The following is a 16,872-nucleotide window of genomic DNA, read 5'->3' on the forward strand; positions in this document are numbered from 1 at the left end:
TTCATAAAAAATAATGGAATGATAATTCCATGAAAACGTTTTGGATAAAAGGGCCCCCACTTTGAAAATTTTTCTCTACTTTGGGTTTAGGAAATACCATAAATTACACAAAATTTATAAAAAAACGGGGACGGTAAAAGTTTTTAAAAATTTGCAAAAAAGTGCAAATTACGGCCAAGTGTAAGAATATACCAAGCAAATGCCATTTTTTAAACATTACTATTAGGGGCCTAATACCTTAACTTTGTCTTTAGTGTAGGCTATAAGCCAGATGATTGTGCACTTTTTAGAAGAGTTTCAGATTTGTATGATTCTCGCGTATTGTATCATAATATTACAATTTTGATGTAGAACCAATCGCTGCATGAAGTATTTTACAAAATATAGGCCGATTTTTAGGAAAATTTACCAGTGGAGATTTTCATTGTACTTTTCATAACTTTTTTTATTTTTTGTCAATTCTAAAAAATTCTGGTATAAGTATTTGTCTTTAAATGCTGATGCGAAAACATATATTTGTTTGTGTTTGTTCAAATTTTGGACCGTGTCGAAATTTATTGATTTAAGCATCTGCATGTAAAAAAGGGGTATATATTTATTTTTTTTGTAAAAAAAAGCATGTAAAGATTAAGGTTGGAGCCGTGCCAACTAGAATTAACATAAAAGTGGATAAAAAGTCAATGTACGCAAATAGATTGATCTTTAAACTTTTTAGTTAACAATTTCATTGCCCTGTTTTCATACAATGTTCAGAAGCTTTGACAAAAACAACTGGAACGTGGACAAATAGTATTTATTGCAAGTATGCACGTATTCATTTGTAATATTGACAAATACTTAAAAATCATGCAGATGATAGCCCGTAAGACGTTATATGAAATAAGGCAAAGTATCAAAATGACCTTTACGACTTTGTTACTACTCGAAATGCGCGATTCTTGAGAAAGTGCTCAAATAAGGAACGAGGTAGTATTCGTCGTTCTGCCCCTGTGGTCACACTGAAGCTGAAAGTAGTCTATGTCAGTTTATAGTGTTTTTTTTCCCCTCTAGAAAATGTATTTAAATGCCAAATATAAAATGTACTTAACTTGAATGTCTGTGGTGATTAGAGCTACGTAACGTTATATTGTTCTATGTTTGTGTAGAAAAACTGCAGGGTGAATGTAAGTGAATGTACGTACCCGCTGAAGTCTTCCAGCGCAATATTATCGTTTTATCAAGTATCTCAGTCACGTGAACATGACTTCACTGCATTATGGAAACCCAATATTTTTTTTATTACTGATTGAAAAAATTAAACAAATTTCCATTTCTTACAGTACGAAGATGTTATTGCTAGATATGTCTTTGAAGGCCGTGGCATGTTTTTCCAATTTTATTTTTAGAATATTTCTGCAAAATTGTTTTCATTCTTCCATCTAGCTGGAAAAATTTGATAAATAATTGATATGTAAGTTTGAGCAACCGGATGACGTTTCATCATTATCATTATTATTTTACCACATTTATAGCGCCTTTCCATGATAAATATGCAAGGACGCTTTACATAGCACAAACGAAGCCTAGCAGGGCACGAAATTAATCGTCTTTAATAGATCAGTTAGTTAATGATTTTTTACGATATTGTATTTTGTTTCATGATTAGATCTGCTTACATCAAATTTAAAATGCTAGGTATTTACTATCGTAATGTAATTTTAAACTGTTTTATAATAGTTCAATTACCATTTGTATTGAACATTATTATAGTGTTGTTTATGTTAAAGCACTTGAGCGTATTTTTATATGAAAGAGTGCTTATAAATATGGGATATAATGATGATGATAATAATAATAATAATAATAATAATAATAATTTAAAAAAGGGAGAGAGAGAAATCCCTTTGGATACTGCTTGTCGGTTAACTTGCTTAGTTCTTTGTGAATAGACAATCTGGTTCTTTAAACGTGTCCAGTGTATAGCTACGAACACACAAAGCCGTCTTTCCTTGGAGTAACCAGTACAGTCCTCTTACCGACGTTTTCTTTATGCACAAAAAAAGAAACAATTTCTCCCGACAGTTTAGAATCCCTCGATGTTATAAAACGAGCTCTCGAAGTTAAATGTATCTTTATGGGCGAGTTCTGTGTATCTTTATCGTTTGTTTTGTAAAGTTGTGCGCATACCAAAAAAACCCCACACACTTGTAAAATTTTGTTATGATGTTTGAGGTGTGTTGCCAGGACGACACAAAGAAACGTGTTGCCTAAACCATGCGAAGGCCAATGCAACATCACGAAACACTAAAAGCCACATAGTAAAACAATGGGCATCATTTACATCTGATACATACTGAAGTTATCACGTATATCGCAGAATAATTGAAGACGAGTTTCAGATGTTATCACCGACGAAATGAAATTGTTTAACGGGCTGAATAGAAAACGACAAGTTTTATATAAAAAAGTATACATATCTTTCTTTTTTATATTTGATATATCTATAAAAGTTCTGTTTTCGCTCTAAACAAAACAGATACATTTGATAAAAATATCTTTCCTGATTTGTCTATGTCTATATACTCAGGCATTTTTGTTAATGGTTTATTCAAATCCCCTTCGTAGATGTAAATATTTCTTTGTCCATTTTAGGATTTCTGTGTACTGAAAACTCATTTTGATGTGTCCAATCAAGAAATGGCCGAGTCATATATACACTGACGAGATAAAGAAACGCCTCATTCAAACTCGGTATACAATTTTTCGTTAACCGTGATTCAAAATTAGAAAAGAACAATTCCATTCGCAAATTAGATGCTTTACAAGAATTTATGGTCAATAAGAAATCATTTCATTGTCGCATTATGCTTAAATCTTGAATTTTAATAGCCCGGTCGGAGAAATGCATTAGAAAAATCAGTAGCGCGTGTGGCCACCTCTGCTAGCAACCACAGCAGCAAGGCGACGCCTCATAGAGCCGCACCAGTTGCGTAACAGATACCGTGGGATTCTGGCCCACTCCTGGTGCAGCGATGCTACCAGTTCCCGGACGTTTGCTGGCTGGGGTTGACGTTGGCGTAACCGCCGTCCGAGATAATCCCACGCGTGTTCAATCGGATTGCAGTCCGGTGAACACGCCGGCCAAGGTAAAACATTAATGTTTCTAGCTTGTAGAAAGTCCCTGGTGACGCGTGCAACGTGAGGTCGCGCGTTGTCGTGCTGATAGACTAATCCTTGACGTTGACGGAATAAAGGGACAACTACATGACGTAATATCTGGTTGATGTAACACCTGGCTGTGAGATTACCTTGGCAAACGACGAGTTGGGACTTAAACCTATGGTTGATTGCTGCCCACACCATTACTCCACCTCCACCGTAACGATTGTGCTCCAAAACGCAACTGTTTGTGTAGCGTTCATGGCGTCGTCTATAGACACGGATACGTCCGTCGGCGTTCCACAAGTTGAAACGCGACTCGTCACTGAATACTACGTTCTGCCAACGCTGGCCGCGATGGTTGCGGGCCCAAATAAGACGTTGGTGACGGTGGCGTAACGTTAGAATTAGACCGCGGTAGGGCCTACGACAGGTAATTCCGCGTTCTCTGAGTCGATTTCTCACTGTATGTCGACTAATTGTACGTCCACGGTTACCTACAACTATACGTGACGTAGATTGCGCCGTCACAAATCTGTCACGTAAATGACGTTGACGTATATAATTATCCTGTCGTATTGACGTTACACGCGGTCTACCTGAACGTAGTCTATCGATAGACGTTCCCGTGTCTCTAACACGTCGAATAAGACGCACAATTGTCGAACGAGAGACGTTAAAACGTCTAGCAACTTGTTCCTGCGTTCGCCCACATTCAAGCATAGCCAAAACCTGAGCCCTCTCTTCAGAATTCAGCCTCGGCATTACGAAAACTAATGTTTTTTTCAGAGAATAGCTGAAAATATGGTTGTGTGTCGTATTACACATGTACATGTGCAAAAATCCTTCAATCATACCACATGGTTTACATGCACGGACTGCACGAGGAAATCATGACCAGGTACATGAAGTGAACAAATGGCTGAATGAAATCGCGCGAGTTTTTGTTCACTGTGTTTGTCGGTCAGAGTACATGTAGATTTACTACATTTCACAACAATTAAAAGCGTTAGGAAAAAAAACCCCAAATTTCAATGAGGCGTTTCTTTATCTCGTCAGTATACATATTGATGGAAATGATATCTTGACTTGATTTATTGTACACTGGCTTACGAAAGAGACACTGAGTTTTGGTTCTTGTGCGATTGTAGAGTCAACGGTAACTCCTAAACATAGTCACACATTTCCCTCTAATCATTTCTCATAATATTATAAGCATTTAATTTTGTACATTTGCTAGTCAATCACACAAAGTTTTAATAACAATTTCATGATCTGGCTTTAAAAACGAACCATTTTCTTGTGGAACTTAAGAATTTCTGAGCCCACTACCTGTTTTCTTCATTGAATTTTCCACATTTCTCTAAGAGGGGCCCGAACTCCACTTCTAATTTTACTAAAATTACACAGACGAGTAGTCGTATGCGTACACTTTAACCTGATTTGCTAAGGTTTTTTTGTCGGAGATGGTGTAAATGTCCCATTTATCTTCTATCAATTTAAAATTACGCAGGGAGGACCCTGGACTCCATCTCTGTTTCTACTCTAGTTATGCAGCCGGGAAATGTGTACATTTCAAACTGATTCTCTCAAATTTTTTATCACAGATGTCTTAAAATGCACCATTTTGTCTTTTATAATATCAAAGTACTCTTAGGGAAGACCCATGAAATCCCATCTTTACTTGTATACCAATTATGCAGGCGACTAATGCAAACATTTTAACCTTATTTTCTCATATTTTCTTTCTAAGGTTGTTTAAAATGCACAGCTTTGACCCCGAACACAACCCTCTACGTGTACTCCAATTATGTAAGCAAGTAGTGTGACATTTCGCTCAGATTTTGTCTGAAATCGCTTGAAACTAACACAGTTGTATTGTATAGTTTCAAAACTTTACAAGACCTCAATTTGGCTTCAATATTGCAGACGAGTTGTGAGTACATTTCTGAAATGTTTTGTCGAGACTGTTTTATCTGAAATAACTAAAATACACCATTTTGTCTTGCAGAATTTCACAGAAAATCTCAGGATGGGCCCCTGTAGCACTGCATTAACATATGCTACAACTCCACGTGCTTTCTATGGTTGAAGAAAAAAAAATGTTCAAATTAACTGACGAATTGTAAAATCGCAGTTTGTACCTACCCATGAAACACTATAGCGTAGTCACACCCTTAATTGTATAGCTGCTAACAACAAGTTCAGTTACAAGGTTTACTACAACTTATATTCTTACTTCATGTTTACTCATATAAAATCAGAACAGAAACATGATAACGAATCTTAGAACACAAATTTTTATAGCACATAGACTATATCTTGGGGTCTCACAATTAGATTTCGTCCAAAGGACTTACAGTAAAACATCTCTGATTGGCATTTAAGTTATAATTTTTATCTACTTTGGAGGAAAGGCAGACATTACACATCACGTACTAGCTAGAATATTGATTAGATAGACATCATATATACTACGTCTGAATTAACATATTACTAAAGTTTAAACGCACGTGATAAAGCTTGAAAAATACAAGGATACTGTTAATAAGGAACGTGATGTAGCATACATATAACACCTGTTGTTACAACATTGCAAACAGAATTCGTGACCCGGCAAATTGGTTACATGTTTAACTTTAAGATAAAATTGAAATGCAATATATATATGTAATAGATGTACATTGAATGGACATTAAAAGTAAATAAAATCAATTACAAAACAATAATTCATACACACATTATAATACAAATATATGAATTCTGCCTCCGTGTTTTTTTCAGGGCTTGTTACGGCACTGATGTTTCTGCGCATTTCTAATGTCTATTTTATAAAAGACAAGGGTAAAGGTCTTGCTTATTATCGTGTCACCCCTTTTAAAAGGGCTAGCCAATTCGGTTTATGAGACACATTTAGTGTGCGTACCACCTGCCTCCCAACTCCTAGCACTTTGCGAAGGGCCGGGCGGATAGAAGTCGGTAACCGTTCATCTAACTTGCTCGTGGCTCACGAACCGGACTTTTCGGAACGAGTCCCATGACAAACATCCCCCTTCGACCTCCTGATCCCGAGTAGGACGCCTTAACCACTGTGCCACGGTCACCGGTAAGTGTCGATACATAGAACATGAAAATGTGAATAATTACAAGGGCCAATTCCCCTCCACCCCCTCACCCCTCTTATCACCTGGCGACTCATTTTGTAGATTCAGAGTGACAATCGTTTTCATATTAAGCTCAAGGCCATACCAAATTGATTTGTCGTTCGTCGGAACTACCGCATCAATGATTTCATTCCCGAGAAAAAGAAAAAAAAATCACTCGCCCGCACGTACATAAAAATCGCCGAAAAAAAAAATGTTTTTCTATTACGCGGTCCGAAATGAAAACAGTAAACAGGTTTTATCGCTGTTTTAATGCGTCAAAGTGATATTGATCGGAATCCATGCTTTCGTAATACTTGTAGCTGATGACACAAACTAAAAAAGTCAGGAATTATGGTGTTGTTCATCATTTGTTTTAAATCTGGAGAGTCTGTGCTAGTGCCACATATGGCATTTCGATGTGCCGGTAGGTGATGAAGTAGGCGCGTTCTACGATTGTTCAAATTATACAGTGAAAAGAACAAAGCCCGACTTGTAAGACGTGCACGGCCACGGGGATTCAAATTGAAAATATTTGGATTAAACGTAGAAATATTGTTCAGATAAAGTTTTCAAACCATTTGTTATCAGTGTGTTTAGTTAAATATTTTAGATCTAGAGCCAAAGCCAGTGCTTTCTTGAAAAAAAGTTTGTTCACAGATCCTGACTGATCCATCTCATTAATTGTCTCGGGGCCCAAATCGTTTTGAAGTAACTTCTTTAGTACGACAGTCAGATATTCTATCAAAATGCATATATTCATTTTTAAAAAATGTTTAGCTTTTCAAATAAGTTGTGTAGATATAAAAAATAATTTCTGTCGTATTGTAACCCCAATTTTCCCTGTTTGTATATTAATTGGCTGTGAATTGATTGAAAGAAAAAATCTGAAAAAACAGACCTTCCCAACTCAAAATTTCTTGGTCAGTCAAAGCACAACAAATAACACTTTTAAAGAGTGGCCATATTGGGATCATTTTTTGTCCGTCTGTTATCATTTTTGACTGAAATGAACCTCTACCACAAAAACTTAAGCTAAGCTTATCTGTTAAGAAATTTTACTTTCCCCTCACCTCTACCGTTTGGAGTTTCTCTAGGGGCACAAAGTTGCTCATGTGTCGAAGCCATCTAACTGGGTTTCAGAAGATATGTTATTCCACTTGGGTGCCTGTTTTGACTTAAATATTCCTCATCCTCTTCCGTTAAATGGGCACGCCTTCAGATTAATGTAGAACAATCAAAATTAAAAATAAGACACTCATCCCTCAGTAATTATAAATACAAAATAAAAACAAAGTGATTCAGTGAGTTTTGGCAAGAAGTTATTTGCAAAACCATTCATGTAGTCTTTAAAACATACAGAAAAGCTATCTACTGTCTTAGTCACACTGTAAATGTTTAAGTTCTGTGTTATTCTTAAAGAAATGTTAACTTCATGTATAATCATAACTGCAAAAAAAAAAAAAAAAAAAAAAATACCGGCTCGCTCCATGTAAAAGCTACCCGCCTCTGAAAAAATCAAAATTGAGAGAAAAAAAAGAAAATTTCGCTCGCTCGCATCCATTTTTTTTTGAAAATTTTCCGAAGAACTATTAATCAATTTGGTATGGTCCAATATACATGTATGCATGTATGAAGACAAGGCTTTGACATGTTCATTTATAACCAAACATTTTATACTTTGCGTTGCGGATACTAAAAGATTATTTTTGTTTATGACTCCTGATTAACTTGAATTTCAAATGTCACTAGATAGATATTGTTTTATTAAACGGCTAAGTCTTTTTGCAATTATGTCCTGCAATGCTTACATTAAGGGAACATCTTAAATATTTGTAATGGTGACAAACTTATGGCCAATAATTGTGTTTATGTTTTTAATATTCCTTTACTTGCATCTGACCTTGATCTGAAGGTTTAAAATTGTTCTTGACCTTGCGAACAAATTGTCGGATATTTCTTAAGTACAAAAACCTGAAATAACGGTGCTGAAAGCAAAAATCTGATATGTGTCGGACACTGACAGCCAAAGATACACGGACAGACGGACAGACAGACAGATTTAAAATACTGAAAAAAAGCTCGTACATCACGAAATCCCCCCCCCCCCCCCCCTCAAACCCTTGATGCATTCAGTAACTGCACAAAAAAATGAACCTATTCGGTCATTGTGCACTGAACATTTGACGTACTGACATCAAATCAAAATAAAAGTCATATGCAAGTCATAAATGACTTCTAGATCAAATCTGACTTTAGACCAAAGCATTTTCTTGTTATTTGACAAAATATTTTAACTGTTCTGGGTCAATGTTTTACCTGTGATCTACTGATCTCATAATCAACAGGGGTCATCTGCTGGTCATGATCAACCACCCTATCAAGTTTCGTTCATTTCGTGATTCTAATCCTAAGCGTACTCAAGTTATCATTCGGAAACGGTTCAACTGTTCCGGATCGCTGTGAATTTGACCTTTGACCTACTGGTCTCAAAATGAATAGGAGTCATCTTTTGGTCATGATCAACCACCCGATAAAGTTTCGCGATTCTAGGCCTAAGGGTTCTCAAGTCATCGTCCAGAAATTGTTTGACTGTTCTGGATCCCTGTGATCTTGACCTACTGATCTCAACATCGACAGAGATCATCTGTTTGTCGTTTCAAATCTCCTTATCAACTTTCAAAAGCCTATGCCAAAACATCCTTGAGATATCATCTGGAAACGGTATACCTGTTCTTCATCAATTTGACCTTGACCTTTGACCTACTGACCTCAATATCAGTAGTGGTCATCTGCTGGTCATGATCAACCTTTCTATTAAATGTCGTGATTCTAGGTCCAAGCGTTTCCAAGTTATTGTCCAGAAACTGTTTAAATGTTCCGGGTCACTGTGACTTTAACCATTGACAAAGTGACCTAAAAATCGATAGAGATCATTTGCTGGTCATGACCAACCTCCTTATCGACTTTCTTGACAAGCATTTTTGAGTTATCATCTGAAAACTGTAGACCTGTTCTTCGTCAAAGTGATCTTGCCCTTTGACCTACTGACCTCAAGATCAATAAAAATCATCTGCTAATCATGATCGACCTTTCTTTTAAGTTTCGTGATTCTAGGACCAAGCGTTGACAAATTAGCGTCAAGAAACTGTTTAATTATTCCAGGTCACTGTGACCTTGACCTTTGACCTATCGACCTCAAAATCAATACAAATAAATTTGCTGAAACTGACCAACTTCTCTATCAAATTTCATGATCCTAGGTTTAAGCCTTCTTGGGTTATCATCCGGAAACCAATTGTTCAACATATTAAAAGATCGACAGACAGACCGACCGACTTCTAAAAAACAATATACTCTTCCTTCTTAGAATGGGGGCATAAAAATAGGGCTTCACAACTAATCAACATGTCATTTACTACTTACAACATCGTTTTCGGAAAGATAGCGAAACAAAACTTTTCAAAAATCAAACATTAAATGTACCATTATAAGTGTTGTCCAATTTTTCTATAATTTTACAAATTCAAGGGCCGTAACTCTCATACATGCATATCTGTTTCAATTTTTAGCCCCCAGACTGATTAATAATTTCCTCCGACATACATTTCGCATAAAATGTTGGGAATTTGTATTTCATAAAGAAGTATATGGTGGGTGTTGTATACTAATACTTTTTATAAACGATTTCAAGGGGCATAACTCTGACCCTTATTATTTACCATAAAAGGCTTGGTAGAGGTGGGTTCTACATCTAAACTGTTCCGTGATAGTAGTATTGTATTAGATAAAGATCAAAGCTCTTCTAAAAAGTGCACAATTCGGCCAAATTTTCAGCCTTATAGCCTACACTACTTGTACAATGCGGCACACGCCTACTGGCTTTATTTTATACTAGTTAGATACTGTATGTTTTCTGTCAGATACCACTAAACCAGTCAATCATTGCATGCCGTAATTTGTTTACAAAATTTACATGCATCATAAACTGCGGGCTTAATATTTATCTAAATTTGATATTTCAGTTATGAACTGATGTAAGAGATATTTATAAGTTAAATTTACAAACATTTACTGAATGTGCAAAAGTGTAAACTTCAAAATTTTATTGCGGTTGAACACCCGATCAGCGACTGATGATAAAATTATGACAGTTTACTACATATTTTGTACTTTTCAAAATGAATGCCTGAAATATGTTTGACACTGTTTGTCTGAAATGATTGAGTGCATTCATTCTACCTTTGAAAGCACAGAATGCAAAATAGTAGCAGAATGATGCGGTTGGAGTGAGTCTGTTTTGAGAGATGATGGAAAGTACACCCTCGCGCCCCACTAGCCGGTGCTTAGGGGCGTTAGGGGTTTTGCACATTTCATTACCTCTCATGAACAGACTCGATCAAACCGAACCTGCTAGTATGTTGCTTGGTTGCGTTCTGTCATACCGAAGGATATTTTCACAGAATTTATTTACCATAGAAATGCAGAATTCAACTGCTTGATACTAAATTATTATTATTATTATTATTATTATTATTCTAATTATATACCACATTTATGTAGCACTCTTTTCATATAAAAATACGTTCAAAAGTGGTTTTACATAAAAACATTTATATAATGTTCAACAAAAATGTTAATTGAACTATTATAGAGAGAATTTAGAATTACTTTACGGTAATAAAATACCTAGCATTTTAAATTAAAGGTAAGCAGATCAAAACATGAAACCAAATACAATATCGTAAAACATTAACTGACCTATCAACGACACAGGTTAAGGGAACAGAATATATCTTACATTTTTAACAGACAGAATTAACCAACATGATGCCTGTGAAATGTATCACAGCATGCAAACCGTCTCGGATCATTGGATCAATCCCCATCTAAACGGTCTTGAGAACATCCATGATACATCCCACAGAAAAAAACACTGTATATATTATTCTGTCACACTAGAGTTTTTGATTAGAGTAACTGATTGGCCGGCAGAGTACCTACAATATTCTACCAGGTAATTTAAAGAATTGTATGAAATAATGCGTCTTTAGCGCTTTTTTGAAACTTTGCAAGGTCTTACACTCTCTTATGCCAGATAGAAGGGCATTCCATAACCTCAACCTCGCAGCTGCTGTCTGAAAGCTCCTGACACCAAATCGCACTGGCCGACATTTGGGCACCACTAGTTTTAATGCATTATTCCGCGATCTCATATTTCTGGATGGCGTATATATTTTTAATATGTTCGCATAAGCTGGTGATTGATCTTCTTGTGCCTTATATGTATGTGTTAGAATTTTGTATTCTACCCTACACTGCACAGGAAGCCAATGTAGTTCACGCAGCAAAGGTGTTATATGGTCGTATCTGGATGTTCTGGTTACGATTCTAGCTGCCGTATTTTGGACATATTGCAGTTTGTTCATTGACTGTTTTGGATTCCCATACAGAAGAGAGTTGCAATAATCCAAACGTGATGTAAAATAGAGTTGATTACAGAATTGGTTGCCTTTGTGGTTATATATTGTCTGATGTGACTAATTTGTCGAAATTGTGCATAGCAATTCCTACACACACTATTCACCTGTTGCTCCATCCTCATGTTCGAGTCCAGTAAAGGTTCCTGACACTGCCTGATTGTTTGATTTCAGAGCCGTCCACTTTCACAGATATATTTGAAACATATTGTGTTTTGTGTTCAGGTGAAAATATGATTAATTCTGTTTTTTTTCAGCATTGAGTTTCAACATGTTGGTATTCATCCAACTTACTACATCCTTTAAACAATTTACAACGCGACGACTGGTCTCTTCAACAGACATTCTGTTTATCGATTTGAAGGATTGATATAACTGCGAATCGTCCGCATAGAAATTATTGTTCAACCCGTGCTTTCTGCAGATAGCTCCGACTGGTTTTGCGTACATTGTGTAGTTCTTTGGCCCCTTGTGGTTCACTGTACGTCATGAGCACTGGTTGTGATAGCTCACCATCTATGCATACGGTCTGGTAGCGGTCACTAAGGTATGAAATCATCCATGCAAGTGGCTTGCCTGTAATACTTATGTGAGGTCCAAAGCGATGAATCAACGCCCCGTGGTCGATAGTGTCAAATGCTGCAGAGAGATCGAGCATCACAAGAATAGTCACATTGTTCTTATCCAACGATTGAAGAATGCCATTTTGGACTTTCATAGGGCGGTTTCGGTCGAGTGGAATTTCTTACAAGCAGACTGACTGACTTCATGGAGTTCATTGTTCCTCAGATGATTTTCATTTCGAAAATCTACCACATTTTTTTAAGATTTTAGACAGAAACGGCAGGTTTGACACAGGGGTATAGCTTTTTAGGACATTAGAATCTAGGCTTGGCTTTTAAGAAGAGGTCTTCTAAATAACTCTCATTTCTATGTAAACTTTCAAAGAGCTGCCATGTGTACTATGATTACAGATTTATTAACAGAAATTTTTAACTGAAGAACAAGTACAGTCTTGATATTAACCAAACGTCAACTTCCGGAAAAGTACAAATCATGTTCGATAATAGGAAAATGCTTTCTGTCATATATACAAACAAAGAAGCCTTCATTGTTGAGTGGTTAACTTCCACTGGCTCCTAACTATCGTGGGTTCAAACGATTCTAGACTTGAATTTAGAAATATTTTATTTGAGGAAGCCATCCATTTCGCACACGGGAAGCAGATGGTTCTATAAGGGGCCTGTCCACACTCATGCCTTGAATGATGTCCACTGAATGACGTAGGGTCAGTTACCGTCAAAAACTAGACAGTTACCTGAAATACTATCTATGTGTCCTAACCTCGACCACGCACGCACGCACGCGCCAAGAAATAGATAAATAAAAATGAAGCAATTTTGTAGTTGAAGAGTATGAGAATAAACTTATATAAAATAATTTAAAAGCAAAGCAAAAAAAATTATATATATATATATCATGACAAGGTATGATAGCAAACCTAATTCGATTGAATTGAATCTAGCTGTCAGATAGCATTCACAATCCCCCGGCACCCGTTTAAGTGGAACTCTGTTCAATTAAATTTAAAACCATTTATATCGGACAGAGTCATTGACGCTATAATATTAAAGTACTAGAAATTCGTGAAATCGTGTCTTAGCACTTGGTTTTGCTGCAACTCTGTGAATCCAGCAGGTATGCAAACTTTGATTCCATACCTCATGTTTTTATTTAGATCTAAATGAGATGTGAAACTAAAATTTGTAGTCCTGTTTGGCGCCATATAACCTATACTGCGTTGGTGCACCGTAAAACCCAAATATATAAAATATAAATATAACATGATCACCAGCAATATTAGTGGAATTTGTAAACCACTTGTTCAATTGAGGTCTGCTACCAAACATAATAAATTCAGTTTTGGAAGTGTACATTTTCAGTTTGTTTCTATCCATCCAGTCATTGATTATAACTGCACCTTTCGAGGTCTCCGATCGCTTGTGATTCTATAGAAACCGATGTAGGACGAAAGCCTTTATTTGCTATATGATCATCAGCATTATCGTAGACTGATATAGATTTGGGATATGACCTATTCGTATTGGTTTCAAGATACAGTAAAACACGATTTTACTATTTATTATTTAATAGATAAACAAAATTGCAGCATGTTTAATATCCTCACTCTCCGAAGAAAAATATTTCCTTATATTGACAAGTAATCATTTGGAAATGATATCTCTTTTTGGTTAAGATTCAATAAGCGTTGATGTCACCTTAAGCTGAAGCCAGCAGACATAAATACTGATGCATAATCTACCCCCTCCCTCTAAGAAAAGTACTGAGTCAATGAAACCGAATTTAGAAACAGTTGCTATGTTGCATATTATATTACATTCCTTTACAACGAATGAATCTGCTGCAACTATTCCTTTTGTTATACTCACTTCACGTTCCATGTCTGCCACAAACTTCTGAATAACGTCAAGCTTAGTTCTTCTTTCGGGGTGAAGGTTGACAGGAATGTTCTGCTGTATATATGCCTCCATTTTGGAAATTCACCTATAACTATTAATCTGAAAAAGCATCATTCGTCGTGTTTAACAGCACGTCAAAGTTAACTTGTCCATCATACAGGATTATTAAAGTTCTAACATGTCATAGGTCATTCTTTGCGGAATATGAATTAACAGTTTACTTTAAAAAGGACTGACCTCAGGATCATACGACATAAAAGTAAAAAAGAAATATGTTAAGACATTTGAAAATTATTTCTATTAATTCAAAAGAAAACTTTGAAACGTAGTAACTGGCAGATTATATGTTATTGAAACACATAAGAACTAACTGACTGTAGTAACTTCCATTCAAAGTCACGGGGTACTGACGGAAATCTGCCTTAATTGGAAAACATTATATAAATTAAAGGTCGTTATTTCCACCGTTGTATATTGGCCAAGATGGTGGGAAAGTTTTCATAGCCGAGACAACCCAGGTTCGATTCCCGACTCAGACATGTTGTTTTCTCTCTTGATTTAGCATTTTAAGACAGTTTAGAAACAAAACTCCATGTTCCAAGGTTCATGCATGGCTAGTCTGAATAATGGACGTTTAGTGGCAGCATTTCAGGATGGTAACTATAAAAATATCAGATTATAAAATGAGCCGTGCCATGGGAAAATCAACATAGTGGGTGTGCGACCAGCATGGATCCAGACCAGTCTGCGCATCCGCGCAGTCTGGTCAGGATCCATGCTGTTCGCTAACAGTTTCTCCAATTCCAATAGGCTTTAAAAGCGAACAGCATGGAGCCTGACCAGACTGCGCGGATGCGCAGGCTGGTCTGGATCGATGCTGGTCGCATACCCACTATGTTGGTTTTCCCATGGCATGGCTCAAATAATCCATTACGAATAGCAGAAGGAATAAGGCATAATGATCAAACTTTAATTGCAAAGAAAGATTATTTTATCCAAAATCTGGAGTCTAGTCCCTTTGATCTTCATTTAAATCGCAAATTACTTCATTTAAACCCGCAATTAACACAAGCTTGATGAATATATTAGTTTAAGAGAAGAGAAGAAAACGGAAGAAGTATATCAAAAAATTACAAATAATTTATAAAACAACACTTGCCTGAAAAGCTAACAGTGTGAACTAAATATTCCAGTACATATGAATGACTGTGCAGTACTGTGTATAATTTTGTTAAAGAGACATAAAGTACATCGGGCTCTCAAGCAGAACATATGAAGATAGTATAGCTTTCGAAATTTAAGTAAATTGAACAGCTACGTTTCATTAGATAATATCCCGGTGATTATATCTAAATTTGATATGCACATACTAATTTAAACCTTTTTTTGGTATAAAGAGAATTTTATGCTGACAAAGACTTAATCTTAAAGGCTCAAATGACTTTTTTAAACAGGGTTAATTTATGTTAAACTGTCATATCCGAAATGTGACTCGACTAAATAGTAGTATCTTTTACGAATATAAATATACATTATCAGTGTACTGTTACAGAAAGTTAATGTATACCTTTGTGTTGTAGTGTTGTAATATTGTTTCATAAATAATACGAATATAAATGTTTCGTTGCACAGTTACCGCTCGTATTAGATCGTAACAGACGTGATGTGAATATAACATGGTATACCGTTTATGACACACATCTGTGTAACATTTAGATAACGAACTCACATAAGCTAAATATATTGAATTATGTGATAAATCGTGAACATCAAATGGTTTGTTTCCTGTCCGGTGTTTTCCTTTTAAATGATTCGATTCTTATTTTTACATGACGGCCTAAAGACATGAGAAAGTTTACCTGTAGCGTGAAAATGTCTAAGGTCTGTACTTTATGCAATGAACACGTGATTATTTCGAAAATTGAAGACGAAATTAAATACGAAAAACATATTTTCAGCTCTACAGACAAAAAGTAAATTTCTTTAATATGAGATCCACTGTTTAAGTTTTGGAATATGAATTAGTTAAATTATCAAATTTATCAAACAAGTTTGTATTGTGTCAACAGTATTTCAGTTAGGTTATTGCGGGCAGTTAACCGGAGCAATGTTCATGGAGTCTTGATCAGAACTAGCCCGTTCATCGCAAGTAACTGCCAGCTTCTCTGTAGGAATCGGGGGAGGAGGACAAATGAATTTAGACACAATGTATATTACCAAATCATCACGGAGAACATACATATCGCCCGGGAATCGAACTCATAGACCCATTACCCATAGATCTAATTGCCTTATCAGACATAGTCTGTTTTTAATATGTAGGGAATTTCCGCAACGTTGTGATTTTAAGTAAGTAATTGTACGTAATTAAAGGAGAAATTACACAGACTAGATGGGTGCCCCCCACTCCTGTCACTGTATATGGTTTTATGACTCAAGTTTAATATTTTAAACTTATGAACTTTAAGTGTATTTTTAAGTGCAGGGCCAACACTCTGGCCTAGCTGGGTAAAATCCCAAAGAGAACACTTGGTGCAAAACTTCAAAGGCTATAAAACAATCCTATAATGTTTTATGACTCTAGGTCAAATATATTTTGACATACAATTCAAGAGCCATAACTTTGGTCAA

At 36.0% G+C, this 16,872-nt stretch overlaps 1 protein-coding gene across 3 annotated transcripts in view; it reads right to left on the reverse strand.

Annotated features, from left to right (window-relative positions):
- Window positions 1–15,904, reverse strand: part of LOC123542516 (ornithine decarboxylase-like) — a 28,972-nt gene extending 13,068 nt beyond the window's left edge. Inside the window, exons 1-2 of one of the 3 annotated variants that reach the window (XM_045328418.2) lie at window positions 15,809–15,904; window positions 14,212–14,340 (exon numbers count right to left, since the gene is read on the reverse strand). In XM_045328418.2, coding sequence (XP_045184353.2) covers window positions 14,212–14,313 — 102 coding nt within the window. In that variant the 5' untranslated portion in view covers window positions 14,314–14,340; window positions 15,809–15,904. Of the gene's footprint in view, window positions 1–14,211; window positions 14,341–15,400; window positions 15,647–15,808 lie in introns of those variants that run through there. The other 2 variants (XM_053543223.1, XM_045328432.2) reach the window with 2 other exon arrangements.
- Window positions 15,905–16,872: the final 968 nt, after the last annotated feature.

This window comes from Mercenaria mercenaria, chromosome 1, assembly GCF_021730395.1.
Source record: "Mercenaria mercenaria strain notata chromosome 1, MADL_Memer_1, whole genome shotgun sequence".
Lineage (NCBI taxonomy): Eukaryota > Metazoa > Mollusca > Bivalvia > Venerida > Veneridae > Mercenaria > Mercenaria mercenaria.